At 39.4% G+C, this 13,764-nt stretch overlaps 1 protein-coding gene across 4 annotated transcripts in view; it reads left to right on the plus strand.

Annotated features, from left to right (window-relative positions):
- LOC150083681 (extracellular matrix organizing protein FRAS1-like) overlaps window positions 1–13,764 on the plus strand; it is an 866,422-nt gene that overhangs the window by 336,476 nt on the left and 516,182 nt on the right. For all 4 annotated transcript variants that reach the window (XR_016547213.1, XM_090378121.1, XM_090378123.1 and 1 more), the window contains one exon: window positions 4,154–4,347. Coding sequence is in view for 3 of the 4 variants with exons in the window: in XM_090378121.1 (XP_090234247.1) it covers window positions 4,154–4,347 (194 nt within the window). In the remaining variant the exon portion in view is untranslated. The remainder of the gene's footprint in view (window positions 1–4,153; window positions 4,348–13,764) is intronic.

Genomic DNA, 13,764 nt, shown 5'->3' on the forward strand with positions numbered 1-13,764 from the left:
TGGTGAGGGAACAAAAGGGTGCTCTTACTTACAAAGGCTTCAATTCTGCAAAATGCATCGTCTGGAGACTAGACACCTGCGGGGTGATCTGATTGAGGTGTTTGAGGCGTCGAATGGATTGAGTAAGCTGAATGTGAATGGCATTCTTCCTTTTGCTGAGACTACACACATTAGGGGGCATAAATTTAAGTTGAGGAAGAATGGTTGCAGGAAAATTGTGCAAAAGTTTGTCTTCAGCCAGCAAGTTGTTGATTGTTGGAATAGGCTTATGTAGTTCTTGGTTGTCCTTGGTCTGAATAAATTCAAGCAAGAACTAGACAAATCCTTCGAGGGTAAGGATGAGTGAAGTGTGTGCACGTGTGTGTGGCTGATGCTATATAAGCTTGTTTTTTTGCATCATTTACCACTACTATGACTACTAAGAGCCAGATTTGTGGAATAAGAGTGATTGTGGATTTTCAATCACCCATTTCAACCCTTCATGTTTGCTGGCAGACAATGCAACAGTGAACTTGTTTTGATGGTGGATAGGGACATCACAATGCAACTTCTCTCATCACTTCATTGGATGGGCTGTGTTAGGGTAGCTAAGAATAGAAACAGGAGCAAGTATACTTGCATGTACACCAATTCTAGGAGTTTGTTTAACACATTTGATGAATTTGAGGTGTTGGTCAAAATATCAAAGGCAGATATTATTGGGATATCAGAGACACGGTGTCACACAGATAACACGAATGCCGAAATGGAATTTGGGGAGTGCAATGTGTACAGGAAGGATAGACAGGATAGGAAAGGAGGAGGGGTTATGCTGTTAGTTAAGAAACACATAAAATCCAAGGAAGTACAGCCAGTCGACATCGCTGGACAGTGCAGTATAGAGTCAGTTTGGTGTGACATAAGCACTGAGAAAGCAACATTGATAGGAGTGTGTTATAGGCCTAATGACTCTGATGAGTATAATAAACAACTGTACAGGGAAATAGAGTGGGCCAGTAAATCAGAGTCTTATAATGGGGAATTTTTATTTTCCAGATATTGACTGGAATTTTTGGGTTGGTCACTCACACACTAGCAAGGCTTTTGTGGATTTATTGGATGATTGTTTTCTACAGCAGCATGTTTGGGAGGTAACTAGAGGGAGTAATACTCTTGATCTGATTATCAGTAGTGATTCTTCTTGAATTAAGAATCTGCAGATAAAGGAACCACTAGGTGGCAGTGATGACAGTGTGCTGAAGTGGGATTTACTCAAAGATAGGTAACTACCATCAGGGGGTAAATGGAACGGTTTTTTGCTTTCATAAAGGTGAGTATGGTGATCTGAGACAGTATTTAAATTCTATATGGTGAGACCAACTGATGATGTTAATAACATCAAATTCAAAATGGGAAGCATTCAAGGAAATAATCTTGGAAGCTACTAGACTTTTCATACCAACTAATAAATATTGTTCAAGATTTAGGCCTAAACGAATGTCAGATGAACTAATTAGACATGTGACAGAGAAGAAAAATGCATGGAATGCATAAAAATTAACAGGTGACAGAGAAGCCTATGATACATATAAGCTGATCTGTAACCAAGTCACAATGGAGGTTAGGGAGGGAAAGGCAAATTACGAGAAATTTTTGGCAAAGAACGCAAAGAAAAACAGCCAAGAGTTCTTTACTTATGTAAACTCTAGAAGGAAGGGGATGAATCAGATTGGTCCATTGATACCAATGGTTCAACTGTTGATGATCCTGCTTAGGTAGCTAACAAACGAAATGAGTATTTTGCATCTACATTCACACATGATGATTTATTCTGGGAAGGGAATGCCAGAAGCGAATTAAACTCTGGCAGTGAGCTAGATGATGTTGTAATAACTGAGAGCAAAGTGGAGGAGAAATTGTTGAAGATAGGTACATAAGAAAGGTACCTGGGGTGGATGTTATCTCTCCAGTTATATTAAAGGAGGCAGCAAAGGAAGTAAGCAGATCCTTAGCCATAATTATGAGATCTTCCTTGGACTCAGGGGGAGGTACCCATGGACTGGAGATGGGCAAATGTGACCCCAATTCACATAGGAGGTTGTTGTTATTTGGTTTTTAGGAGCATTAGCAACTAAGACCATATTGCTCCGGGAATATGCGGTGGTCTTTCCCTGACCTTTCCCATCCTCCGTATTTGGTGGTTAGGCTCGAACCCCGGTCTAATCAAGAAGCGTGTGTGCTACGCACTGCTGCTCCTTCCCACCTGGCTATGGAGGTGCCCACAAAGGAGGATCAAAGGGCGACACAAGTAATTACAGACTTGTTAGTTTAACTTCTGTTTCAGGGAAATTAATGGAGGCACTAGTTAAAGATCATCTGCAGAACCATCTAGACAAGACTTCAGTTATAGCTCGGACACAGAATGGGTTTGTTAAGGGGAAGTCTTGTCTGACCAATTTGATTAGATACTATGATGGGGTCACAGAGGAACTGGATGTAAAGAATAATTTTGATATCATATATTTGGATCTTAAAAAGGCTTTTGATACTGCTGCACAAATTGGAGCAGTGTGGCATTGAAGGCAAATTGCTGCTATGGATAAAGGGGATGGTTGAGTGCGAGAAGACAGAGTTGTAATCAATGGACACTGATCTTCGTGGACTAATGTTATTAGTGGAGTCCCCCAGGGTTCAGTTTTGGTTCCACTGTTGTTTTTTGTATTTATTAATGATATTGATTATTGTATATCAGACTTAATGTCCAGGTTTGCAGATGATACGAAGGTCGGCAGGGTTGTTAATGACACGAATGACAGTACATTGCTGCAACAGGATCTAGAAAAGTTGAGCAGATGGGCTGAGAGGTGGCTACTGAATTTTAACAGTAACAAATGTAAAGTGCTGCATATGGGAAGTAGTAACCCCAGAGTAATGTATCAATGGTGTGGCACTACAATAACAGTGGTAGAGAATGAAAAGGACCTGGGGGATAATTGTGCAGGCAGATATGAAGTTTTCTGAGCAGTGCAGATGGTCTGCAAGAGTAGCTCGTGTTCTGTTATCAATGGTACTCAGGAATTTTTCTAGCAGGGATAAGAAGGTGATTATCCCCCTGTATAAGGCAATGGTCAGGCCACACTTTGAGTACTTTATACAGGTCTGGAGGCCTCCTTTTAAGAAGGATGTAGAGCTGCTGGAACGAGTACAGAGAAGCACAACAAGATTAGTGAGTGGAACAAAGGGTTTCTCTTATGAAGAAAGGCTTATGTTTTGCAAATTACAGTGTCTGGAGACTAGGCAACTGCAAGATGATCTGATTGAGGTGTATAAAGCCTTGAATGGTTTGAGCATGCTCATTGCTGATGGGATTTTTCCTTTTTCTCAGAATAACCGCCTGAGATGGCATAAATTCAAACAGAGGAAAGACAGTTGTAGGATAGATGTGTGGAAGTTTGTCTTTAGCCAGCAGGTGGTTGATTGCTGGAACAACTTCCATCTGTTGTTGTAGAAGTTGATAGCTTAAATAGATTCAAGGCAGAATTAGACAAACATTTGTGCGAGTGGATGGGTGAAATGGGAAGGTTTTTTTTGTTTTTTTTGGCTGATGCTATATAAGCTTGCTTTCTTGCATCATTTGCCTTTCCTAATGCTAATGCTAATGATTCCCACAGTCTCATTATTAATCATGCATAATTCAAACTTATGATTGTGGTTGTATGTGCATGCAAATCAACCAGCACTACCTAAGTAATCAAGAATTATCTTGTGGAATGAAAATATATTTCTAGATCATGCTTTGATGCTTGCTAATGGACTTACACATTAAAATGGACCCCCCCTGTTGCAGATACTCAAGAGCATCATGAAGTTTCAGACTTCTCCATTTTTCATACTTTCAATAGACATGGCTTACAAAACCCAATAAAGAAAAAAAAAAGTTGAAACTATTAGTACAGTGATTCTAGTGCATGGGGATGCATCTACTGAATGACATTTCTTACACACTAAATTTTAGGATTGTGCAAATAACACATCTAAGTAATTTACAAACCTTTTGAATCTCCTCATATATAACTGCTTTACTGACATATTATCTTTTATTAATCTGAGCTATATTTGTATCTGTGTGTACAGACTTAAGTGCTCTCTTTTTTATTATATTTTTAAATTTTAGGTCCAAAGCATGGAAAATTACTCCAGCTTCCTTACTACACCGAAACAAATTCATTTGCTTATAAACAGATCTTAAGCAATAGCATAATGTATAACCACAATGGATCTGAGTCGTATTTTGATGTTTTATTATTGCAAGCTTGGGATGGATGTAACTCCAACTTAGGTATAATTACTATTCATGTAGTTCCAGAGGTTGGTACCTATATATATCTTTTTTATGTGATATTCTCTTGTATATGTTTGTAATGTTTTAAAATTTCAAAAGACTAGGCTTTGTTTTTGATTTTGAAAAATAGAAGTTGGAAAAAAATATTCTAAACTTTCTTTTATTTTAGGTGTGGCAAAAGCCATTTTTCTTATGTAATGTTGAGCAAACTAAGTTTGCTACTTAGTACACTGATCTGTTATTGCAAAGGATCTTCACCATAATTTACCTTGGTAATGCACTACCCTAAATAAAATGAACTGCTCCCATGGAGAAGTATATTGCTGTTTTATTTAAAATTTTTTCTCAGCTCTGACTTCATTCAGCTCTCTTTGGAGTCTCATCATTGAGCAGGTAGGCAGTGTGAAGGATTAGCAGCACAGTGATTAGAAGTATCCACAATACTTAGTTTGCCCAATGCTACATAAAAAAATGAGTTTGGCCACAACTTACAGTTATGTTTTTTTGAATTTATAGTGCTGGCTTTTAACAATCATTTTAAACTTTTTTTATATAATCTTTTTTTTTATGAGAACCCCAAGCATGAGTGGCAATTAGAACCTATAGTACTTAGTACTGTGCATGGTTTGAAGGTTGATATGAAAGAAGAAAGATACTTGTTGACAGAGGCGGATTTAACGGCGGGCGCACCGGGCGCGCGCCATGGGCCCCGACTTCTGAAGGGCCCATGCAAAACCCCAACAAATTAGTTGAACCTATTAGTTCAAAACTTTGTGATTATTATTACTATTATTAATTATATTATACATATATTATATTCAAATTTTATTGAAAAAAAAACATTAATAGTACATAATATTTTTTATTTATTTAAAAAATTGGTTAATATGTATTTTTATTTTCCCTGTCTCTCTCTTTTTTTTTAAGGGCCCCAATATTTTCTTCTGCACCCGGGGCCCCCAACCAATCTTAATCCGCTCCTGCTTGTTGATATTAGACTTGAATTTCTTTAGATTGTAATTTGCAGGAAATACATATGGAGGGAGATTGTTCCAGAAAACAGAAGTTGAATGTATAAATCAGGAAGAAGAAAAGTTGGTTCTGTGAGTTTGAAGTTAGACAGTAAAACAATGTTGACTGGTTGTGGCACATGTTCAGAAAAACATAAAATCAAAAGAAGTGCATCCAGTTCATATAGATGAACAGTGCACTGTTGAGTCAGTTTGGTGTGACATAAGCACTGTGAAAGCAAAAATAAGAGTAGGAGTGTGTTATAAGCCTAATGACTCAAATGAGTACAATGAACAATTGTACAGAGAAATAGTGGGCTAGTAAATCAGAATGTCTTATAATGGGGGATTTTAACTTCCCAGATATTGACTGGAACTTGTGGGTTGGTCACTCACACACTAGTAAGACTTTTGTGGATTTATTGGATGATTGTTTTCTGCAGCAACATGTTCGAGAGGCAACCAGAGAGGGTAATATTCCTGATCTGGTTGTCAGCAGTGATCATTCATGTATTAAGAATTTGCAGATAAAGGAACCACTAGGTGGCAGTAATCAGAGTGTACTGATGTGGGATTTACTTAAAGATATAATTATAGCAATATAACAGTAGATGAGAGTTCATTCCTCCGGCAATTAATCGATCGTTATCTAGGCAAAAGAGAGTCATTCAGTGTAATCTGAGCAAGAGTCAGGACGCCACATTTAATTTACTCTGTTCATTTCAGGTCTTAGTACTTCAATCCAGCCTCCTCAGAGGTGCCTAGTTCACAGATGCTGCAATTTGCAGAACTGAAGTCCTTTATGGTAATGTTACTCTTTTGTTTCCTAAACTAATCTTTTTGCTCTTCCCTGCACCCTTCTCTACATCAACAGATCCATTTCTTTCCTAAAATGAGGCTTTCAGACCTGAATGCAGTATTCAAGATGCATATACATCTTGATGCAAAAATTTGCCTTTAGCCAGCGGGTGGTTGGTTGGTGGAACAGACTTCCATCCCTTGTGGTGGAGGTTGATAGCCTAAATAAGTTTAAGGCTCAGCTGGACAGGTATTTTGAACGAACAGAGGGGTGAAGTGGAAGTGGGTTTTTTTTTTTTGGCTGATGCTGCATAAGCTTGCTTTCTTGCATCAAATGCCTCTACTAATGCTAACTCAAGACGCATATACAACAACTCATTGCTTTATACAACAGAATGATCACCCCCTTTTCCCTGCTGGGAAAATTTCTGTCTATCATTTGCAGAAACATATGATATATCCTAGCTACCTCCTAGCTGCCTGTATACACTGCTCAGATAACTTCATGTAGGGCTGTACAATTACCTCCCAGATGTTTTTCTTTCTCTACTGTCTTGAGTGCAGTACCAACCATTTGGTGTAGTTTCTGGGATTACTGCTAGTCATATGAAGTACCTTGTACTTCTGAATGTTAAACTTCAATCACCACTTCTCAGCCAACCTGCCTAATTTTTATAGATCTTGCTGTAGTAGTTATCCTGATTACTGGCATTAACCATCCTGGCATGTTTCGTATCATCTGCAAACTTAGATTAAGCCTGATGTGCCTTCATCAATATCATTAACATTAGTTCAAGCAGAGAGTTCCCACTGATAACCACTCTGTCTTCTCCCATTCAACTATCCCTTTATCCACACCAGAAAATGCCACACTGATATGGATAAAGGGAAGTAGTAGTAATCAAGGCATGTGATGTAAGAAAGCAAGCGTATATAGCATCAGCCCAAAAAAAAAAAAAAAAAAAACATTTCACACATCCATTCCCTCTAAACATTTGTCCAATTCCTCCTTGAATTTATTTAAGCTATCAACTTCCACAATGACAGATGGAAGTTTGATCCAGCAATCAACTACCTGCTGGCCAAAGACAAATTTCCGCATATCTATTCTATAACTTGGACTCAGGGGAGGTACCCATTGACTGGAGATGTGCAAATGTGACCCCAATTCACAAAGGGGGATCAAAGGCTGACACAAGTAATTATAGACCTGTGAGTTTAACTTCTGTTCCCGGAAAATTAATGGAGGCACTGGTGAAAGAAGCACTGCAGGATCATCTAGACAAGACTTCAGTTATAGCTAGGACACAGCATGGTTTTGTTAAAGGGAAGTCTTGCCTGACCAATTTGATTGGATACTATGATGCAGTCACAAAAGAACTGGATGCAGGGAATAACTTTGATATTATATACTTGGATCTTAGAAAGGCTTTTGATACTGTTGCACATGGAAGACTGCTGCACAAATTGGAGCAGTGTGGCATTGGAGGCAAGTTGCTGCTATGGATAAAGGGGTGGTTGAGGGGGAGAAGACAGAGAGTGGTAATCAATGGACACTGCTCATCGTGGACTAATGTTATTAGTGGAGTCCCTCAGGGTTCAGTATTGGGGCCTTTATTGTTTTCTGTATTTATAAATGATATTGATGATGGTATATCAGGCTTAATGTCCAAGTTTGCAGACGATACAAAGGTTGGCAGGGTTGTCAAGGACACTACTGACACTATGCTGCTGCAACAGGATTTGGAAAGGTTGAGCAGATGGGCTTCGAGGTGGCAAATGAAGTTTAACATTGACAAATGTAAAGTACTACATATGGGAAACAGCAACCCCAGAGCAACGTATCAACTCTGTGGTACTACACTGACAGTGGTAGAGAATGAAAGGGACCTGGGGGTGGTGGTGCAGGCAGATATGAAGTTCTCTGAGCAGTGCAGACGAGCTGCAAGAGTAGCTCATGGTGTATTGTCAATGATATATAGAAATTTTTCTAGCAGGGATAAGGAGGTGATTATTCCCTTGTATAAGGCAATGGTCAGGCCACACCTAGAGTACTGTATACAGGCCTGGAGGCCTCATTTCAGGAAGGATGTAGAGCTGCTGGAACGAGTACAGAGAAGGGCAACTAGATTGGTGAATGGGACAAAGGGGTTCTCTTACGAAGAAAGGCTTAAGTTTTGCAAATTACAGTGTCTGGAAACTAGGCACCAGCGGGGTGATCTGATAGAGGTGTACAAAGCCTTGAATGGTTTGAGCATGCTCAATGCTGATGGGATTCTTCCTCTAGCTCAGAAAAATCACCTGAGAGGGCATAAATTCAAATTGAGGAAAGACAGATGTAGGATAGATGTGCGGAAATTTGCCTTTAGCCAGCGGGTGGTTGGTGGGTGGAACAGACTTCCATCCCTTGTCGTGGAAGTTGATAGCCTAAATAAGTTTAAGGCTCAGCTGGACAGGTATTTCGAACGAACAGAGGGGTGAAGTGGAAGTGGTTATTTTTATTTATTTATGTTACTTTTTTTTTTTTTTTTTTTGGCTGATGCTGCATAAGCTTGCTTTCTTGCATCAAATGCCTCTACTAATGCTAATGCTAATGCTAATGCTAATAACTGTCATTCCTCAATTTGAATTTATGCGCACTCAGGTTCGTAATCTGAGCAAGAGGAAGAATACAATCCAGATGCAGCAATTTGCAGAACTTAAGCCTTTCTTCATACAACCACCCTTTCTGTCTCCTCACCAATTTTGTTGCCCTTCTCTGTACTTGCTCAAGCAACTCTACATTCTTCTTAAAATTAGGCTTCCAGACCAGTACTCAAGGTGTGGCCTGACCATTGCCTTATACAAAGGGATAATCACCTCCTTTTCCCTACTAGCAAAATTCCTGTATATCATTGACAATACACCATGACCTGCTCTGGCAGCCTATCTACACTACTTAGAAAATTTTATATCTGACTGCACAATTACTCCCAGGTCTTTTTCATTTTCTACCACCCTAAGTGTAGTACCACACAGTTGGTATATATCTCTGGAGTTACTTATACCCATGTTTCAGTTGAGTAGAAGTAACACCAGACTTCCGAACTTCAGTTGCCACTTCTCAGCACATCTGCCGAAATTTTCTAGATCCTGTTGCAGTAACACACTGCCATTACTGTCATTAACAACCCTGCCACCCTTTGTATCATCTCAAAACTTCGACATTAAGCCTGATATAACTTCATCAATATCATTGATAAATATACAAAACAACACCAAACTATTGGGGACTCCACTAATAACATTAGATCACACGAATAGCAGCATCCATTGATTACCACTCAACCATTCTTTTATCCATTGTAGCAACTTACCCTTAATACCATATGCAATGGTCTTCCATGTGCTACAGTGTCAAAAGCTTTCCTGAATTCCAAGTATATGATATCAAAATTATTTTTTGATATCATATACTTCCAAACAAACCATTAACAAACCCATTCTGTGTTTCAATTACTACTGCAGTCCTGTCTAGATGATCTGGCAATGCATTCATTAACCAGTGACTCCATTATTTTCCCCCAGAACCAAAGTTAAACTATCAGGTCTGTAATTACTCATGTCACTCTTAGATCCCCCTTTGTGAATTGGGATACATTTTCACATTTCCAGTCCGTGGGTGAGTTCACCTGAGTCCGAGGATGCTCTTATAATTGTGGTTAAGGGTTTGCTTACTTCCTTTTATATAACTGGATAGATCCCATCCACCCCAGATGCCTATCTTATGTTTAACATCAAACAATTTCTACTCCACTTTGCTCTCAGTTTTTACAAAATCATTAAGCACCCTGTTACAGATAAATTTCCTGCATTTTCCTCCCTTAATAACTCCTCATATGTGAATATGGATGCAAAATACTCATTCAGATCATCAGCTATCTCAGTAGGATCATCAACAGTCGAACCATCGATAACAAGTGGACAAATCTGATACAACTCCTTCCTTCTAGAGTTTATATAAGTAAAGAAGTCCTTGCTGTTTTTCTTAGTATCTTTTGCCAAAGGTTTGTCATAATCTGCCTTCGCCAGCACCTCTGTAGCCAGGTGGGAAGGAGCAGCAGTGCGTAGCACACGCTTCTTGATTAGACCGGGGTTCGAGCCCATCACCACCAAATACGGAGGATGCGGAAAGGTCAGGGAATGACCACCGCACCAGAGCAATATGGCCTTAGTTGCTAATGCTCCTTAAAAAAAAAACAAAAAAAAACCAAATCTGCCTTCACTTCCCTAACTTCCTTTGTGACTTGATTACAGACTAGCTTATAACTATCATAGGCTTGTGTCGCATAATTTATATGCATCCCATTTTTCTTCTCTGCCATGAGTCTCATTAGTTCATCTAAACTTTGAACAGTATTTCGTAATCGGTATGAAAAGCAAAATAGCTTCCAAAATTACTTCCTGGAATGTTTCCTATTTAGAATTTTCTGCCGGTAACATCGTCAGTTGGTCCCACTGTATACAATTTAAAAACTCTCTGAGAACACTCTAGTCACCATTATGGAAGCAAAAACCCTTCCCTTTACCCCTGATGGTATTAATATCTTTAAGTAAATCCCACATCAGTAAACTGTGATCACTGCCACCCAGTGGTTCCTTTATCTGTACATTCTTAATCCATGAATAATCATTGCTGATAACCAGATCAAGAGTATTACTCTCTCTGGTTGTTTCTCTAATGTGTTGTTGTTGAAAACAATCATCCAGTAAATCCACAAAAATTCCAGTCAATATCTGGATGTGTTTCTTAACTGACAGCATAACCCCTCCTCCCTTCCTATCCTGTCTATCCTTTCTATCCTCACACACTAGCAAGGCTTTTGTGGATTTATTGGATGATTGTTTTCTACACCAGCATGTTCGAGAGGCAACTAGATGGAGTAATACTCTTGATCTGATTATCAGTAGTGATTCTTCATGCATTAAGAATCTGCAGATAAAGGAACCGCTAGGTGGCGTGATCACAGTGTGCTGAAGTGGGATTTACTCAAGGAGTTAACTACCATCAGAGGTAAACGGAAGGGTTTTTGCTTTGGTCAAGGCGACTATGATGGTTTGAGACAGTATTTAAATTCTATACAGTGGGACCAACTGATGATGTTACCAACAGCAAATTCAAAATGGGAAGCATTCAAGAAACTAATCTTGGAAGCTACCAGGCTTTACATACCAACCAAGAAATATTGTTCAAGGTTCAGGCCTAAATGGTTGTCAGATGAACTAATGAGACATATGGCAGAGAAGAAAAATGCATGGGATACATACAAATTAATGGGTGACATGGAAGCCTATGATAGATATAGGTTGGTCTGTAACCAAGTCACAAAGGAGATTAGGCAGGCAAAGGCAGATTATCAGAAATCCTTGGCAAAGGATGCAAAGAAAAACAGAAAAGAGTTCTTTACCTATTTAAACTCAAGAAGGAAAGGGATGAATCAGATTGGTCCACTGGATGTTGATGGTTCAACTGTTGAGGATCCTGCTCAGGTGGCTAACAATCTAAACGAGTATTTTGCATCTACATTCATACATGAGGAGTTATTCAGGAAGGGGAATGTCGTAGGTGAAGTAAACATTGGCAGTGAGCTAGATGATTTTCTAATAACTGAGAGGAAAGTGGAGGAGAAATTGTTGAGGATAAACATAAAAAAGGCACCCGGGGTGGATGGGATCTATCCAGTTATATTAAAGGAGGCAGCAAAGGAAGTAAGCAAACCCCTAGCCATTATGAGAGCTTCTTTGGACTCAGGGGAGGTACCCATAGACTGGAGAATGTAACCCCAATGTGCAAATGTAACCCCAATTCACAAAGGAGGATCAAAGGCTGACACAAGTAATTATAGACCTGTTAGTTTAACTTCAGTTCCAGGAAAATTAATGGAGGCACTGGTTAAAGAAGCACTGCAGGATCATCTAGACAAGACTTCAGTTATAGCTAGGACACAGCATGGTTTTGTTAAGGGGAAGTCTTGCCTGACCAATTTGATTGGATACTATGATGCAGTCACAAAAGAACTGGATGCAGGGAATAACTTTGATATTATATACTTGGATCTTAGAAAGGCTTTTGATACTGTTGTGTATGGAAGTCTGCTGCACAAATTGGAGCAGTGTGGCATTGGAGGCAAATTGCTGCTATGGATAAAGGGATAGTTGAGTTGCAGAAGACAGAGAGTGGTAATCAGTGGACACTGCTCAACGTGGACTAATGTTATTAGTGGAGTTCCTCAGGGTTCAGTGTTGGGTTCATTGTTGTTTTCTGTATTTATAAATGATATTGATGATGGTATATCAAGCTTAATGTCCAAGTTTGCAGACGATACAAAGGTTGGCAGGGTTGTTAAGGACACTACTGATGCTATGCTGCTGCAATAGGATCTGGAAAGGTTGAGCAGATGGGCTGAGAGGTGGCAAATGAAGTTTAACATTGACAAATGTAAAGTACTACATATGGGAAACAGTAACCCCAGATCAACGTATCAACTCTGTGGTACTACGCTGATAGTGGTAGAGAATGAAAAGGACCTGGGGGTAATTGTGCAGGCAGATATGAAGTTCTCTGAGCAGTGCAGACGAGCTGCAAGAGTAGCTCATGGTGTCTTGTCAATGATATACAGAAATTTTTCTAGCAGGGATAGGAATGTGATTATTCCCTTGTATAAGGCATTGGTCAGGCCACACCTTGAATACTGTATACAGGTCTGGAGGCCTCATTTCAAGAAGGATGTAGAGCTGCTGGAATGAGTACAGAGAAGGGCCGCAAGATTAGTGAATGGAACAAAGGGTTGCTCTTACGAAGAAAGGCTTAAGTTTTGCAAATTACAGAGTCTGGAGACTAGGTATCGGCGAGGTGATCTGATAGAGGTGTATAAGGCAAAATGGTTTGAGCATGCTCAATGCCGATGGGATTCTTCCTCTTGCTCAGAATAATCACCTGAGAGGGCATAAATTCAAATTGAGGGAGGGCAGATATCGGATAGATGTGCAGAAATTTGCCTTTAGCCAGCAGGCAGTTGGTTTGTGGAATAGACTTCCATCACTTGTTGTTGAAGTTGATAGCCTAAACAAATTTAAGGCTCAGCTGGACAGGTATTTCGAACGAACGGAGGGGTGAAATGGGAGTAGTAGTTGTGTGTGTTTTTTTTTTTTTTTTTGGCTGATGCTGAATAAGCTTGCTTTCTTGCATCATATGCCTCTACTAATGCTAAATGCTAATGCTATACACATTGTACTCCTTAAATTCCAATTCTGTAATGCTTATATCTGTGTGGCACCACTTCTGTGATATGCCAACAATATCCACCTTTGATGTCTTGACCAGCACTTCAAATTCATAAAATTTATTTACTATACTCATAGCATTGGTGTACATGCAAGTATACATGCACCTATTCTTATTTTTAGTTAACCTAACACAGCCCATGTATTTATTTGTTCTGTGATGACTCCTACCAGTCATCACTGAAAACCCTGGCACCTCACCCTCCAATCTAATAGAAGCGGTGAAAGAATGACTTGCACTTTTGCCTGCAGACACTGTTAATCTTTTAGTCTGTGAATCCCTCCCAGGCTAGCCATTTTTCCAACTCACCT

Source organism: Mastigoproctus giganteus, chromosome 7 (genome assembly GCF_048544385.1).
Source record: "Mastigoproctus giganteus isolate SK-2022 chromosome 7, ASM4854438v1, whole genome shotgun sequence".
NCBI classification, from domain to species: domain Eukaryota; kingdom Metazoa; phylum Arthropoda; class Arachnida; order Uropygi; family Thelyphonidae; genus Mastigoproctus; species Mastigoproctus giganteus.